Genomic DNA, 18561 nt, shown 5'->3' with positions numbered 1-18561 from the left:
TTCCAAGAAGGGGAATCCAACTAAGAAGGAAAAAACCAACTTGTGCTTATTGCAAGAAGTATGGTCATGATGAGCATCAATGCCACACCAAGCAATTTGATGAGTTGACACACCTCCTTAAGAAGAAAAACATCAATTTGCCCTCTGCCTACAACATGGAATCATCTCCTTCCACTTCCTCACAGTCTAAGGGAAAAGGGCAAGCATTTGTGGCTAAAACAGGTTCTTCACAGCAATGGATACTTGACTCGGTTGCCTCTTATCACATGGGTTCTACAAAGGAGCAATTTTCTTCATTAGAGCCATCAAAGGTACCTCACATTTACATAGGTGATGATACACAAGTTGAGGTTGAAGGGAAAGGTTTATTTTCCATGGGTGATGGAACATTTGAGAATGTTCTTTATGTTCCTAACTTGTCTACCAATCTTCTCTCTATCTACCAAATCACTAACTATGGGAATGGGAAAAAGGTTGAGTTTACATCTATTTCAGTTGTGGTAAAAGAACTTGATAATGATGCCTTAGTAGAAATGGGACAAGTTAATGACAACTCAATGCTTTATTCATTCTCCCACTTTGTGCCAAGTTCTCCTTCTAGGCCTTGGCATGAGCGATTTGGTCACCTCAACTACCGCTATCTTCAATAGCTTAGAACTAAAGACATGGTCATGGGTCTACCTCAAATCATTTTTTTAGAGGGTGTATGTTCAAGATGTTCCATGGGCAAGCATCCTGAGGAGAATTTTGATAAGGGGAAAGCTTGGAGAGCTTTGGAAATTCTTCAACTTGTTCACATCGATATAGCAGGTCCATTTCCATCACCTTCATTTAGTAGGGCCCGCTATGCCCTCACCTTCATTGATGACTACTCCCGCTTCACTTAGGTCTATTTTCTTGTTCATAAGAGTGATGTGTTTGACAAATTTCTATACTTCAAGGCTCATGTGGAGAAGCAATCAAGGAAAGTGGTCAAGATTCTTCGCACATATAATGGAAGGGAATATGTGAAAAAAAGACCACAGGATTTTTATACATTTGAGGGGATTGGTCTTCATCATTTTGTTTCCTACACTCCACAACACAATGGAGTTGCAGAATGCAAGAATAGATCTCTTAAGGAAATGGCTATTTGTATGATACATGCACACTCTCTTGATCCTACCTTTTGGGTAGAGGCTATCAGTTGTGCTACACACATCCAAAATTGGGTTCCTCACAAAGCTTTGACAAGTATTACTCCTTTTGAGGCTTGGGCTGGTAAGAAACTGATTGTGAGACATTTCAGAGTCTTTGGGTGTCTAGCATGGGCTTGCATTCCTCCATAGAAACATAAGGCATTGGAACCTCAGAGTCGGCCTTGTATTTTTGTTGGATATCCTAAGGTTGTTAAGGCATATCGATTGATGGATCCAGAGACACATGAGGTGTTTATTGAGAGGTGTGTTTATTTTGAGGAAAGCTCTCCTAGCTTAGCCTCACTTCCTCCTCTACCTTCCTCCATTGTGGATAGTGATGAGAGTGATTCATATGATGAGACTCCTTCAACTCTGACTTGTAGGGTTAGACCTCTGCAGGGTCCACTAGCAGTTGAGGAGCCTCGTCCTCCACCTCCACCTCCACCTAGACCTCGTTGGGCTCGACAGACACTTGAGTCAGTAGGTTCTCTTGTTGGGGATCCTTCAAATACACGAAGTACTCGATCACAGCATCAAGACCTTCCACATGCATACATTGCTACCACTTCCGATCCACATACATTTCAAGAAGCATTAGGGGTTCTCGAGTGGGACCAAGCTATGGAGGAAGAGTATAGTTCCTTGATGAGGAACAACACTTGAGAATTAGTGCCTCCCTAAGGGGAGAAAGATGGTTTGATGTAACTGGATCTATCGGACCAAGTTTGTAGTGGATAGTAGTGTGGATAAGTATAAGGCTCGACTTGTTGTGAAAGGTTTCTCACAAGTTCCGGGTGTTGACTATACTGAGACCTTTGTGCCCATAGCCAAGATGAAATCCATTTGCTTGACACTTGCTATTGCAACAGCTCATGGCTGGTTTGTCCATCAGATGGATGTGAAGAGTGCCTTTCTTCATGGGGATCTTGATGAGGAGATATATATGGAGTATCCACAGGGTTTCATCTAGGATTCTTCATTGGTTTGCCAGCTGTGGAAATCTCTCTAAGATGGATTCCTTCTTTCTCTCAGCAAGGTTCACTAGGTGTGATTCTGATCCGAATGTCTACATTTTGTGATAGGATGACTCACATGATACTTGTGCTCTATGTTGATGATTTGATCATTATAGGGAGGACCTCATCCATCATTAGCAGTGTCAAATCTGCTTTGCATGACAGATTTGCTATGACTGACTTGGGTCTTTTGCACTACTTTCTTGGGATAGAGATTTAAAAGTCACCTTCCAAGATTACACTTTCATAGGCCAAGTATGCTCTTGATCTACTTGCATGCTTTCATATGGCTAATTATAATCCTGCATCGAATCTCTTTCTTTCAGGGGTCAATCTTGAGGCTAAGTGCTCTTCTGCACTAGTTGATGCCACATTGTATCGTCAGCTTGTGGGTAGTCTTATCTACTTGAATCACACATGCCTTGACATTTCATTTGTGGTTGGCATGGTTTCTCACTTTACGTAGGAACCACACAATCTTCATTGGAAAGCTGCCAAACGCATCCTACACTACATCCAGGGTACACATCACTATGGGATTCACGATGCAGTAGGCACAAAACTTCGCTTGGTTGGATACACAGACTCCAATTGGGTTGGCAATCTTGATGATCGTAAGTCTACTTCTGGTTACAACTTCCACCTTGGTTCGGGCCCCATTTGTTGGCAAAGTAAGAAGTAGGATGATATTTCTCTCTCTTCAAATGGGGCTAAGTATCAAGGGGCTATTAACGCAACGACTGAGACTATTTGGCTTCAGCATATTCTCACAGAGTTTGGGTTCTCCACTCCATGGATGAAAGTTATGCATTATGACAATCAGAGTGCTATTGCAATCTTGAAGAACCTAGTTCAGCATCAGCGGACCAAACACATCATGATTCATATGCACTACATTCGAGAGCTAATTCAGGAGTAGGTCATTGATTTGCAGTATTGTCCTACAGTGGAGCAGGTTGCAGACATATTCACCAAACCCTTCACTAAGAGTAAGTTCTGGCAGTTGCGAGCTCTCTTGGGGGTGTAGGATGCTTCATCAGGGGGGGTCAACTGACTTCTCATTCCTCTCTTATGGGGGGACTTTTTCCTCTTTGATATTTTGTCCTTCTTCTTTGAGAGTCTCTTTGTACATTTATCTCTCTTTTGGGGGGGATTTTTTTCCCACAAGGTTTTCTCCCTTTCTCCGTTTGTGAGAGGTTGTATTGCATAGCTTTGCTTGCATTTGCATATTGTACATGAGTACCTATCATGGCCTAGTAGCTGGGACCCATCTTGCATTGTTGACTCGAGTCTTCATTCCCATAAGTTGCACTTAAGGGGGGGTGTTGGTGTAATTATTTATTCTTATAGGATATAATTACACTTTACTTAAGTTGACTTAGGATAATGCATCTCATCATAGTTTGGATATGAGACACTTAGGGAATTGTGCACATAGGGATGTTGTTTGTAGGAGAAATTCCACCTTTTTTGGTCTTATCTTATTGTTACATTCCACATTTGGTGGGTGATCCACCTCTTGTGGAATATTATATTATTTCTCCTACCTACCCCTACTTTTTCTTACCTACCCTTGTTTCTCATTGAGCCACATGTCATGATTGTGTGCTCACATATCCATTTGGACCTGCCTATATAAGCAGGCTCATATTGATTGTATTGGTTAATCCAGTTGATCACTTTTACATATTGATGAGAATACAGTTTGTTCTTGTCAAACTATTGTCTCTCTTTTGTGTGCTAGTCACTGTGCCCTTGATCTTGGTAGAATCTCACACATTCTTTCTAAGCTTGGTACTAATTTCCCAATCTTTTTTTCTACATTCTATGCTACTAAAATTTCCTATGCATCTAGCTACACAATGTCATCTCTTGATGTGTTTGCTAATGAACTCACAAAATAATAGGACAAGTTGGTTTGAATGGAGAATCTAATATCTTTTGAGTCTCACGCTTTGGTTGTGAATCAAGGCATCAAAGATTATAAAAATAATGGAAAGCAACCTAAGAAAAAAAATAATCAAGGAGAATAATTTAAAAGGATTTTTGTATACTCTAAAGTGGACACTAAACTTTCTTCAAATCAAGGAAACATAAGGAGGTGTAGGTTAAATGTGCTTATTGTAATAATCTTGTTCATGATAAACATAAATGTATGAAGAAACAAATTGACTACATCACACATATTCTTGAGAAGATCAAAATTTCTATCATCCTAAAACCAAGAATCTACTAAAAAGGAGTCCATACTGGTTATGCTTCTACAAGTATTTAATCAAGGATATGGCTTCTAAACTCAGGAGCTTCCCATTATATAAATTCTTCATAGTCTATGTTCTCTTCTTTTGATCCTTGTGTTATGACACATATTTTGGTTGTTAACAATGCATATATGAATGTGATTGGGAAGAGATGTGTCGATATCAAGGATGGCATTTTGAATGATTTTTTGTGCATAGCTCATTTGTGTAATAATTTTCTTTGGGCATCTATTAGATTAGTATTGGAGGAGTAGGGAATCACTAATGATTTCATTCTTATCAAATATTTGGAGAGTAGAGATATTATTACTCATAGGGTGATTGATCATGCATCTCAAATGTAAACATTTTCAAACTTTGTTTCTAATGATGGCTTTGATCCTTTGGATGATGATCACACTTCTAGTGTGGATTTTAATTTTGAGGAAGATTATGGTTAATTTAACTTGGGAATTTTCACAAGTGATCCAGTTCTTGAATCTTGTAATCCATCTCCTCCATCTCTTTGTTCTAATTCTAAGTTTAGAGTTGCTTCATCGAAAGATTCCAATCATTCTTTGTAGTAGGAAATTCATAGTCTTTCAGATATGTCATTGTGGGATGAATACTTTATAAGTGTTTCAAACTTGTTTGTGGAGTCTCATGTTGTAGATTTGGGAGAAATTATTGATTTAATTCATTGGTGGGTGCAAGAAGTTGAGACCCAATTAAGGGGAAGTGTGTGTGTTGGGAAGAACATCATCAAAAATGGGGACCCGTTTCTTAGAAAACAAGTAATTATTATGCTTCAGGCTTCTGAGCCAAAAATTCAAAAAACAAGGCCCCATTATTTACAAAATGGTAGGTCATTTTTAAAATATATATTTTTAAATAATGGGGCCCCCTTTTGTAAAAGAATTTTAAAACAAAATAAAAAATTCCTACAAACTCATTTTCACACTTTATATAATGGGCAACCATTGCATTTAAATAACACGGACTCATTATAGAATGGGCCCTATTATTTAAAATTTGAAAACCAACCCCGCCATGTGCCTTGGGATTTGGGTCAGGTAAGGCTTTGAATGCCCAAACCTAAGCCTTAGACCTACAAGTACAAGGTTGGACTATGTGAGTATCAAAATACTGACTTCTGGCATATGTTTGATGCCCATCTTTACAAAATTATTAGACAAAATTAAAATCCATTAGATATTACATTGTGTACATTCCAAATATATATATTTTTTAAGATTTGATTATTTTTTCTATTTCTTAATTAATGTGTACTAGATTTTGTCCATAAACTTGAAGTATTAAGTTTTCTTATTTATCTAATAACTTTTTTGGTTTTAAGTTTTCTGAAAAACAAATTATATGACATCAATCTACAGAGAATTATTTTCAATATTAGAAAAAAAACTTCAAAAAATGATAAGTTTAGGTCAAATTATGGTGGCCATACACGAGGGTTTTTTAAAACAACAAATAGAACCAATAGAAAATTAATAAAACAACAAATATTTAAAAAAAATTTAAAAAATCCTCTTCAATCTTCAATGTGTTACAAATCATTTCCCAAAAGGGTTTTAAAAAAACTTTTATTTGTATCAAAAAGGTATAAAAAGTGGTGGTCATACATCTGCATGGTTCGGTCCTGAAACAAACATTTTTAAATAGTGGCTTTTAGAAATCCCTTTTGAAAGTCAAGTTCTATTATCTAGGTATTAAAATGAATTACATATTTGAAAACTAGACTCCGAGTGCTACATTTTGTATTGCTGACTTTTTTCAGGATTCAAGTGCTTCAAATTTTTAGGTCAAATGTGGTAAAATCTGAAAAGATCAAGGAAAACACTTCCACTTTTTTACCAAAAAGTGGACTCAACTTATTGCGCACACCCTCATACTCTCTTTGATCATAGTGATTCTTCTTCATTTGTTGTTAGATAACACTCTGACCCTGTTCTTCATTCTCTACATGATCATTCCTCACAATTTGACATGAGTGTGGATACTTTGGAACAACATTTGGAGAATATCCTTTTCCCTTCAAAATAGATACATGAGTTTTTGGATTGTGTTCTATATCAATCTATAGGATATTTTGTATTGTTGTCATCAATAGTGTGGCATAGAGTTCTTTATTTGATGGTGATAGATTTCAACATCAACATGGAAACCATTGAGAAGAGTTTAAATACATCATATGTTTTGAGTTTTCTTCCTAAATATTACTTTCGAGAATTGGGAGATCTCATGCATACACCCTTGGTATTGTTTCTTCCTAAGGGTAGGAACATTGTTCAACTAGCTCTAAGCATTGTGGTGGTGGGGATTATTAGTCCTTCCACTTGTTTTCTCTCTCTAACTATAGGTGGTGTACCTTCTTTTTTGTGGGAGAGGACTTCTTCTTTGGGGGGTATTTTATGTAAATGGGTGCCTAACATGGCCCTTCATTTTCTAGAGCCCATCATCATATTTTCACCCAACTAAGCCATGCTTAAGGGGGGTGTTAGTGTAGGTTTTTATTTTCCTGATGAGATATTTATTTTTTCTTAGTCATAGGTTTTTCCTACACTTTTATTAATATTTCTTAGGTTCATAACTTTATTTTCACTAGGATATGATGTTGAGGTGTCTCCTTCCTTAAAAGTTGGAGCATTTGTTATTTTTAGACTACTTGGTGGCCACACACTATTGGTTGGATTTTCCACCTCCATCTTTTCCTTAGTTCTATATACCATCACTAATTATAGCTTGTATTTGATATTAATTTTCATACATTGTGATACTCTTGCATTCATGCACTTATTCTTTTGCAACATCTCTTTGAGCTCTTAATGCAATTTTGTCATCTTGACATTTGCACCTCTTGGAATCACGAGTCTATAATTGCTTTATTTCCTTTAAAAATTTATAGTGTATCCCTCTCATATAAATATATTGTTTATTCATCTATTTAAAATTTTATAACATAGATAAGTATAAGGGTAGACTTGTGGCTAAGGTTTATACCTAGAAAGAAGTGATCGATAATGAGGAAAAATATCCTCCCATGAAAATATCAAAACTATTGGAATAATTTTTTTCTAGCTGTATATTTTGGATGGAAGGTGTATCAAATGGATTTAAATATCCTTTCTCAATGGAAACCTTAAGGAGGTTTACATGATGACCCAACTAGCAAAATATATTGTACCTCGTAAAGAAGAAAAGATGAAAGGTACTCCCCTTACAAAAAAAACCATACAACAATGACAACAACAGAGAAATAAATATAAAAATGTGAGAGAGAAAACAATTTCTTTCTATTATCTCAATGAAATGAACTTACAACATTTAGAAAATAACATGTTATGGCCATATGTGCATTCTCATTGCAATAATTTGCAAGTCAAAGCCACAATATACAGTACTAGAATTGTTCTAGATCACACCCCCATTCACCTTCTTTATATGGAATGTACAACCATTGTAGAATGTTCTAGAAAGTGGAATTTCCTATTTTTTAGGTTCCAAAACCCTAAGTGACCAACTTTTGGCTTAAGAAAATATTTTATTAAATTTTCGACCTGTAAAGCTCTAAGTGCCATAACTTTCAAACCGATTGTTAGATTTTCAATAATTATAAACTATTGGAACAATCAATAGTGGTGGTATGTACTAACACACATATTGGTCAACTTTTGAGCCCATTTGGATCCTCTAAGCCCCTCAAAAAATCATTTGTGGTTTTTTTTCGACAAAATTTCTTAGAAAATTTGAATATCTCTCAAATGCCACAAGATATTGGGATAATTTCTTCACCGTTGGCTCTATTTTAGCATTTAGGAGGCTTATGTAAGATTTCAAAAATAGTAACCTTGCCATTATTAATGCTTATTGGAAAACTAAACAATATTTTTGGGTGATGCAAGATTGCTCTTACACCCTAGATGCTCTTGCATCAAGAAAAGTTGTACATACTTGCTAAGTCTCTCTATAGCCTCAAGAAATCTCCTAGATTCTTATATACTAAATATTCCAAACGTTTACTCAAGGAATAAAGAGGGGATATTGTGATTCTTATTGTGTATGTTGGTAAGTTAATCATCATAGGTAACTCATAAAAAATGAATGATCCAGCCAAAGAATTATGTGAAGTAATTTGATTTAGAAAATCTCAAGCGACTTCGACACGTCAAGTTGGAAATATTTCAGGATTCTATTATTAGTACTTTAAAGGAAATGAGGTAATAAAGTGGGGAATTTTTTATTATTCCATCATTCTTGCATTAATATTTGTTGTTGGTTTGTGGTTATTTGTTATTTTTTAGTATGTTTATGAAACCCACGAGTTCTGATTAGTACATATGGTTCATCATTAATTACATGTATACATTTACATCATATAATATAATTCGTAAGTACTCCTTTATATTATTTGATAATTTATTTAATGAATAATGAGTTGTAATAATATTTAAATATTGAACAATAAATGGATTTCATTAAAATATTTGATAATGGATTAAATCAAAATTATCTTATAGTTTGATTAATATAAAAAATTATTTAATTGATTTGTAACGTGGTGATGATGGTAGGTGTGACCAATTTTGAGTTTCTAAAAAAACTTTCTAGAATGTTGTAGATGCACTGACAAAGTGATTAGGTACAAAAAAGTCCAAATGGTGCTATGAGTCTATGGGCTTGTTGGCCTTTAGTAATAATTTGATAGTATTGGTACTCCCTTTTCTCTTGCAAGATGTTTGGCAAGTAAGAGAATATTATGAATGGTATCTCAACCTTATTAATATTTAGAATCTAAAAAATTGTCATTTAAAAAATCTTATAGAACATAAAAACCTAAGTTGTAGACTATATAGGTTATTTTATGCCCCCCAAATAAGTCTATACTGTTTGGTATCACTTCCAAAATTACCTTAATGTATATACTTATTTGATTTGTACAATTTTAGAAAGAGGTGCTAACCATCCTTCAAGATCAAAATATATGGCCTTTGGAATCTATTCCTCCCACATTGGAAATGCTAAAATATCTATGCCACATAAAAGATATATAAGAAGGTGTTATACTTATTGACCAAATTTTGATGCGTGTTATTATATGACATAAGACATATATTTATGGAAATAATAGAATCAAAATAAAGCACTCAAGATGGTGAATTATTGTGAGCTTATGACAGGTTGAAGATATATGTTATTTTAACTTATAAACTCACCTTGGGATTTGGGTGATAGATTTTGGGTGATAGATTTCTATGTAAGGATTAAAGAACCACATTTTGGATAGTCTAGATCATGGTTTTCTAATGTAAATTTGATGGTTTCAAGTATCGATTCTCTTATTTATTTGGTTCTTGAGATGGAAGTTTTTATAGGAGTTGATTGTGAAACCCCTACACCCCACATGATCACTTGCAAAACAAAAATAACCTTTTGTAAAATAGTAAATGGCAAGAATAGATTTTTGGATTATGGATGCTTGAATGATGATTGAATATATGGTGCCTTTCTTATAAGTGCAAGGTAGAGGGGATTAGATAGGTTCGTGACATATGTCTTAATCCTATATTGTGAGACAACTAACATAATAATTATTAAATGACCTAGGACACTAGAATTAAATGTCAAAAAATAAGATAATATCTTATGACAACTAACACCTTGTAGAAATATATAATAGGACCTAAGTTAACTTAATCATGTAAATAGGTTCCTTCTAAGAAAGTAGTTAGTTACAAGACCTTATTCACACCAACACCCCCTTTAAGTGCAACATAGGGAGTAGTAAGCTATTATGCAAATTATGCATAATATGAAGATTAATTATGGGTACCCACTATTTGGCCATGTGCAAAGGCTATTAACTTTCTAGAAATGACAGTGAATGGAGATATTATGTTTTAGGATTAGCTTAAGAAAAATGATATTTTGATTTCTCAATTGATTTTAGTAATGTAGAACCTATGTGGTGTGCAATGTTTTAGATTTATAGAGTTATGTATGTAATGTGCTAACTACTATAATTTGTTTGGAAACAGATTCAAGAAGTTTCTAATTATTTTGGAGTAACAATGATTTGAAAAGAATTTTCATCTTTTTAAGATGAAATTTTTTCATCACTATAGATTCAATAATTTTTTATCTTGTACCATTTTATTTGTTAGAAATAAATTTACTTAGGTTTAGAATTTGTAAAGCAATCACGTCTTATTAGTACTATATAAAAAACCTCAAATCATGTCACATTTGCTTACAACTCTACAAAATTACCTTGCACCATGTCACAACTTCTCAAAACCTTTAATGATATCAAGTATCCACAATCCATAACGAATTAATGCAAATGCTTCTGGATTATATTACGTAAACCTTGCAAAATGACCTCATATAGTTTTCAATTTTTTCTAGTTCTTTTTTTTCTTTTCATAAGGAAAGTCAAAACATAGGTTTTTTTTCCTTGTAAATGAGATATTAATGAAATTTTGATAGGGCATCTTAACACATGTTTCCAATATGGGAAACATGTATTGGTCCCTGAAACTTCGTAGGGGGAGAAGGTGCATCTCCTTCCAACTTTGGTACTAATTATATGTTGTAATAGTTGATCTTGTTGTGTGGATAATTATTGTATTGTTCTGACTAATATGAAAAACAGGTTTTAAGGACCTGAAACCTTTAACATAAGAGCAAAAGATAGTTCAGTAGAGAACAACAAGACCAACAATGAAACAACATACAAAAGACTAGCAAGAAGGCCAGTGAACTGAACACAAAACAAAAGACTAGGAACAACAAAGCGAGAAAAACTAGATAAAAGACCAAGACAGCTAACAACAATTAGAGAGACTTAAGAAGATTAGCCGCCTTGATGACCAACAGGTCATAATTTTCCATAGCAACTTTGAGCTCTTCAATTTCCTTGTTTGGCTTTTTTTCCTTCTTCTTGCCTCTGGTCCTTGTTCTTGGTACTTGCACATCTCCCATGCCTTCAATGCTAGGTTCCTGCTCCAGGGATTCCTTCTCATTCTCCAACTTACTGATCAGGATTTTGGTGTTGTGAGCCAAGGTCTTAAGAATGTTATGGCTTTGCTCAGCAATACTTCTGAGACAGGTTTCAATTTTGTTGAGTTTGTTGTTAGTATCCACCATTCTCTAGTCCATAGCATTGTCATTGGTTTCTATCCCATCTAGGGCCTTCTCCACTTGCCCAAACCTTGGGTTGAAGGCATCCCTAATCTCTTCAGCTCTAGCAATAGTTTTTCCCAAATCATCAACATACTCAGCCATGGATTTACCTTCACCAATGTTGATTGTCTCATTTGAACCCTGTGACTTAGTTTCTTGTTTACCTCCATAGCTTTCTTGTGACTGTTTATGAGCCAGTTGAGGGTGTCCACAAATCCCTTCAAACCCTTGATAGGAGGGTTTGAAGGGGGGCCTCTTCCACCAGCCTTGGCCTGATCAGTATTGGGAACATCTCCACCAATAATCTGATCGACATTTCCACTAACGCTCTAGTTGAAACCATCCCCCGTAATCTCCTCAACTTTTTGGTCCACATCAGGATCCTTACTATACATTTTTTCCTTGGACTCCAACTCAGAATTGCCATGCCTTTTCTGCTTTTTCCTTTTCTAAAAGGAAGATTTAGATTTCTTCTTCCGAGGGGACGGAGAGTCATCCTTTTCAGAGTCCTCAGAGACCTCTGAGGAGGAGGAGGAGTGAATCTAGAAGATCTTCTCTTTACTTTTTTTCTTGCCCTTAGAAGAGGACAACTTAATGCTCACCTATTTTCTTTTCTTACCAAGTTCAGCTTCAAAGTCCTCCAGACTCTCCTTAGTCTCACTTTTAGAATCACCTTCAAAATCCTCACCCATAGAAAAATTAAAGTCCAACCCTTCCTCCTCAGAATCAAAGATAATAAGTTGGGGGCCTGTTACTGGGCTAATTATTGTATTGTTACTATTAGGTACTTTTCATAATGAATTTGGTTAGCATGTTTAGTTGTTAATGGTTGTGTGGAATTAATAATCATTGGGTAGCCTTCTTACACAAATAGCATGATGTATGTTGGGGTAAAATTTATTGTATAATCTAATGGAATAAAAAGCTGATATTATTATTATATTTTGAAGTATATCTGCATTCGCTATTTTGTATTTGTTATTGATGGTGTAGTGTTGAGTTTATAAAGAACATTAAGATTATATGTATGTTAGGGATGCATTATATGCTCCTTATGGAAATATGAAACATGCATTTAAACCTAACTCATATATTTAATTTGGTCATCAATAAGTGTGGCCAATATTTGCTTCTTTCAATTGATTAACTCATGATTCCATTTTTCTCCAAAGATTTGTCATACAACAACTTTTCAGGGTCAATTCCAACATGGCTTAATGGTCATAATCTAACCATGTAATAACTTATCTCCACTTATAGGAATGACTTTTTAATTTTTTTTGAAAATAATTATATTCATCTTGAATTTATAAGTGATTGTTGGAAGGAACTAGAGATAGAAAGGTTGTCAACTTCTCTTCTTCTCTTAGCTTGCATCTATACTTCTTTAGTTTCTCTTCTAACTTCAAAGAAACACAATTTCTTTGTGTTTTGGATTCTAGAAATAATCTCTTGATTCTTATACACCAAAAATTGAATAGTTCTAATTAATATATCCTACTGTTATTCAACTTATAGAAACTTGATTGGGAATTTCTTGGAGAGCAATGGAACGAATCAAAGGTATATTGTTGATGCATCTAATTATTTTATGTTTATTCTATATTTAACCCCATTGTGAGATTTTGCAACTCTACAATCTATTTTACCATGATTTACTAGAGAAAATAATGTTTTTTAATTGATTGAAACCATCTAAAGAAAATTTATTATTTTTCTTTCTTTTAGATCATTGGCTTGCCTCCAATGAAACTTTCCATGTCATAAAGGAAAACCAAAGAGTGAGTATTTTGCACAATGTATTCCTTAATATGCATTTCTATACATCTTTTGACCATCTATAAGAATGGGCACATATATAGAATGTGTTTGATTTAAGTCCAAAACACTTATATAGTAATTTATTAGTTTTAGCTTTATAGTTCTCACAAACTATACTACAAGATAAAACAAGATAAAATTACATTTATTTTCTTTTTACTTGTTAAGAATACTCATTAGATTAATAAAAAAAAATTAAAAAAGGATTTTTATTTTTTTTTATTAGATATTTAGTTTTAGTGAGATTTTGATCTGTGCATATTTAATTCATTTCATAAATGATGTTTTGTAAATAGTTATTTTATTCACTTTTCAATCATTTAAGTTGGCAAGGAAAGAGAACATAGAAAACACAATCTTTTTTCAAAATTTATAGTTGTTAGCATTTTGGAGGAACTGATTATGTGTTGCATTGATGTCAACACTGGTTGTTTTGGTTGTCTACTGGCTTTCGGTAGAGTGGTTGGACTTTGATGTTGATCTAGAGATCATCTCCAATATGCTCAGGTTTGTGGAATTGGTTTGGATTGGTTATTCATGTGTTCGTGATGCATATATCATTCAGTTGTTTTGGGACTTGATGATTCAGATGCTATCTTCTATTCTAGTAAGCCTTTTGGTTATGGTAAGGATTTTACTAGCAGCATGTTGTTGAAGATCTTTTGATGAATCCGATAAGTGGTATTGGTGTGGCTTCTAGAAGGTTATCAGGATGCTAATGGTTGTCGTGTTTGTGTTCCAATTGATCGGTGACATTGCATTTGGCTTAAGGGAACCTATTTTAGATCTGGTTCTATTCTACTAGGTTATGGACCGGTTTATGTAATGTGTTGGCGGATGCTTCTGATGCATTACTGGTTGGATTTATCAATTGATTTATGTTTTTTCAATATTGGGCCAACTTGGTTTATCATTGGTTTGTGGGATTATGTAATGAATTTATTGTATTATCTTTTTGGTGGTCGACTTAATTGTTTAGGTCCTGGGTTTATATATATATGATGTAAGATCTCTTTGTACATCATAGGATGGTTATGGGATTATCTGTGTGCAAATAAAGTTGTAATCATATGCAGAGATTTTGGTTGATCATAGGTGATCGAATTGGGTTTGTGTAAGAGGTTTCAACCCTCCTATATTGAGATTAACTGGAATGGTACTCAGGAATATGAGATTCTATTCTTGTAGTTCATTCATCCTTCTGGATTGTAGTCTATATTTCTTTTGTATTCAGTGAGGCTCCTTTGTGATGACCAGTGCACTCTAGGAAGTGTGCCCTCTTGCATGTGTAGGCCCCTCTTATTGTATTCACATACTTACTACAAAAGTATTATCTGACTGTGGGTAGGCTTCCCACCATGGTTTTTCCCTTTACCGAGTTTTCCACGTACAATTCTCGGTGTTATGTTATGGATGGATGGTAATTTCTATGTGATTTATCTTTGCGCTTAAATGTTATATCTGTCATTTCAGTATTTGGTTTATGCATTCTGGTAGAAGGTTTGTGTTCTTAAAGTTTCATAATCTATTGACAACTAATTCACCCCCCCCCTTCTTAGTTGTCCACCGGTTATCTTAACAATTGGTATCAGAGCGTGGTCCTATCTATAGAAGCTTAACTACTTGAGGAGGATCCTATTGCATATAATAGTTCATCTGCAGCTATTTTCCAGAGAGAAAATCCTAAGCTTGATTCAACAAATTATAGAGTATGGAAGATTCAAATGGAGACTCATTTGAGATGTATTGGGAAAGAGATTTGGGAGATCACTGAGAAAGGATACACTCCTTATGATTCAAACTTTGGGAATCCACCTCCGATAGACTTGGATAAGAACATTGAAAATGATTGTAGAGCTAGAGAAGCCCTTTTGAGTGTCCTTTCTTATCAGAAAGTTATGGGACTATCAGACAAATCTTCCCCTAAAGCCATATGGGAGAAGTTGGAGACTCTGAATAAAGGTGACTCTACTATTAAAATTGCTAAACTTGATGGTTACCGATGAGGTATGAGAAATTGAAAATGGAAGAAGATGAAAGAATTTCTACTTTTATGGAAAGAGTTAATGAAATTGTTGTTAACCCTATGAGGATCCAGTTAATATTAAGAGTGGGGGAGATGAATCAGTATTAAGACAAATTGAAACTTTAAATCAAAACCAAACTTATATCAGATCTAACAGCCTCTTGATCAGATTTGCTTAACACATTAATCAAATTATTTATCACAACTATCAATACTTTCACCACTTAAGAAATCATATCAATTGATCATATACTTTCTCTAACAACTTCTTATAAGTACTGGTAACCTCTAATAAAATTTTGATAAAATAACATAACCGGTGTCTCAAAAATAATGCATGAAATGAAATATAAACAAGAACATCTCATGAAAAATATTCCGCGCATGAACACCATAATTTTTTGACATGAAAACCCAAATGGGAAAAACCACGGTGGGAGTTGGTACCCACACATATTTGTACTCTTTTGAAGTACGCCCTGTTAGGTGTAGACCCTATTAGGAGTCGCCCAGTTAAGGGATTTTCCTAGCAAGCCAGTTAGGAGCTTGATGACCTGTTAGGATCAACCTTGTGAGAGGATTTAACACTCTTTTGAGAGCTGCCCTATTAGGGGACTTAAATGTTTAACCTATTGCAACTGTTGGGGAACAATAGTAAGAAAAAGACCAGTTACTTGCACTTTTTTTCTTGCAAAATCAGGTCTAGTTATGCCCAACACTCTGCAACTCTGTATATATCCCATCTCACACTTATCTCCTTAAATATTTCTATCTCCCTCTCTATACATCTCTCCCTCTCCCCTTTTCACTATATCTTTATATATCTTATCTCTCTCCCTCTTTGTCCCACTTTGTCCCTCCATCTCTCCCTATTTTTCCCTTCATCTCCCCCTCTTTGCCTCTCCATCTCCCCCTCTGTGTGCATCTCTTCATATCTCTCTCTCACTATCTCTATATATCTATATCCCTTTCCCTCTTCTCTATCTCTCTATCTTTCCTTCTCCCTCTATATTTTTCTCTCACTATATCTTTATGTTTCCCTTACCCTCTCCCTCTATATCTCTCTATCTCTATATTTGATGTGGGAACATCCTCGATTCTTAACAATCTTGCATCAACCAAAAACATTTCTTTTCAGCCTGTTTTCTATTTTGCAGTTTCAGCATATCTTTCTGCATTTTCTTGCATTTTCTCACTAAATTTTGCTTATGAACATGATTATCTTCCTTATTCCTAAACCACAGAGCGTTTGGATCATTTTCTGACAAGTTATCACTTTTGAATTCCAAGACAATTTTCTAGCTTAGAACACTAGAACCGCTTGGACCTATTTACTATTGGTGAATCTTGCAGATCCTTTCCATAGGTTGTGGATCTTCAGTTCATTGATTCCAATGTTCCTTGGCATGTGGATGACCTTCCCTCTGATCCACACTTCATCCATTGTATTTTTTGAAGGAATCTCTTTGGCGGAGGCCGACCTAGTGGTTTGACATGTTTGATCTTGTTCTGTGACATTTGATCCCTCTTGGGCCAACCTGAATCCTTCTTGAACATATAAATCAATGTAATTTAGCATCTTAATTAACTCAAGAGAATATAGAAGACATATCTTAAGATTTAGAGGTCCGGAGTTGACCAATTCTGTAATTGAGCATGTATGTAGCAAGCTAGTGAGTTGAATCTTGTAATCTGGATGTTATTGGTTATCTGTATCTTGTTTTAATGATCCAATTCATTTATTTATGCATTGCCTCTATCATATTGTCTTTATTTCATTGTGTCTACTCTTGATGCATAGTCCAAATAGATCTCATTGAGGTCCTTCCTAACTGTGACTGCACCAAGTGGTATTAGAGAGAGATTTCATTTTAGAGATTATGTTGTCTGGAATCTTTTGTTGTAGGGTGGTGGATTGTGGATTTGGCCTACAACTGTAGAGGATTGGCATGAAGATGGTGCAAAGAGGAAATAGGAATGGTGGAGTACATCAGAATGCAGACCCTATTGTGATGGAAATATTGAGAGAAATTGCAGCCCAGTTAGAAGCCGTTGAGACAACACAGAAAAGAGGGCGACATATTGAAGATGTGAGCAAAGATGAAGAAGAAGAAGCATCGGAAGAAAAAGTTGCAAACCCATCAGTGATCGATCCAAATGAAGAGAGATTCTTGAGGTTTTTGAGTAGGAAGAACACTAAACCACATTTTACCCCACTCGAGTATGATGGAAAGTTGGATTTAGATGAATTAATGGATTGGATCTCAGAGATTAAGAAGTATTTTGATTTTTAGAACACCACAGAAGAAAGAAAGGTGAAATATGCATGTCCTCGGTTGAAAGGACATGTGTCTCTTTGGTGGGAACATTGCAGGTTGATAGATAGAGAAGAGGTGAAGAGAAGATCAAATCACGGGAGCGGATGGTTGCTAAGTTAAAATCAAAGTTTATGCCAGTTGATTATCAAGTAAATTTGTTCTGGAAGTTGCAGAACTTGAAGCAAAAAGAATCTAGTGTGAAGGAGTATACTGAAGAATTCTACAAGTTGAATATTAGATTTGGACATGTCGATGATGAGGTTGAACAAGTTGCAAGATATTTGAATGGATTGTGGATGTATATACAAGATGAAATCAGTTTGATCAAGTTGTAGAGTGTTGAAGAAGCTTACCAATATGCCTTAAAAGTAGAAGAGAAGTTGAACAAAAGACATGAGAAGAGACAGAGAGGTAGAGGTGGAAGGTTTTTTGGAGGAAGATTTCAAGGAGGAAGAGAATATTCCAAAGGAAGAGGAACCTATACATATCTGAATAAGGACAAGGAAGTCAGCAAAGAAGGTAATTCATATTGGAAGGATGATATAAATTTCTACTGGAGGAGAGAACCTAATGGTTACCATAATGAAAATTTGGGAAAAGATGATAGGAGACGAGATAAAAGAGTGTTTAGAGGAACTTTCTTTAAGTGTGGAGGAGAAGGACATCGTTCTTTTGAATGTAAGAAGATAGAGAGCACTGGGAGAACAACCTTGGTAGAAGAAAGCTCTACTAGATTAGCTAACAAATCAAAAGATGGAGGAC

The 18561-nt window shown here is 35.0% G+C and overlaps 1 protein-coding gene across 1 annotated transcript in view; it reads left to right on the top strand.

The window, feature by feature from the left end:
- The first annotated feature begins 17493 nt into the window (after window positions 1–17493).
- The window catches only part of LOC131059745 (probable LRR receptor-like serine/threonine-protein kinase At1g56140), a 90737-nt gene continuing 89669 nt past the window's right edge, over window positions 17494–18561 (top strand). The window contains exon 1 of the mRNA XM_059211092.1: window positions 17494–17665. Within this exon, the coding sequence (XP_059067075.1) occupies window positions 17494–17665 (172 nt within the window). The remainder of the gene's footprint in view (window positions 17666–18561) is intronic.

The sequence above is a fragment of the Cryptomeria japonica genome, chromosome 9 (genome assembly GCF_030272615.1).
Source record: "Cryptomeria japonica chromosome 9, Sugi_1.0, whole genome shotgun sequence".
Classification (NCBI taxonomy): domain Eukaryota; kingdom Viridiplantae; phylum Streptophyta; class Pinopsida; order Cupressales; family Cupressaceae; genus Cryptomeria; species Cryptomeria japonica.
Note: the sequence above shows the minus strand (reverse complement) of the source record. Positions and strands in the feature narration are given on the sequence as shown.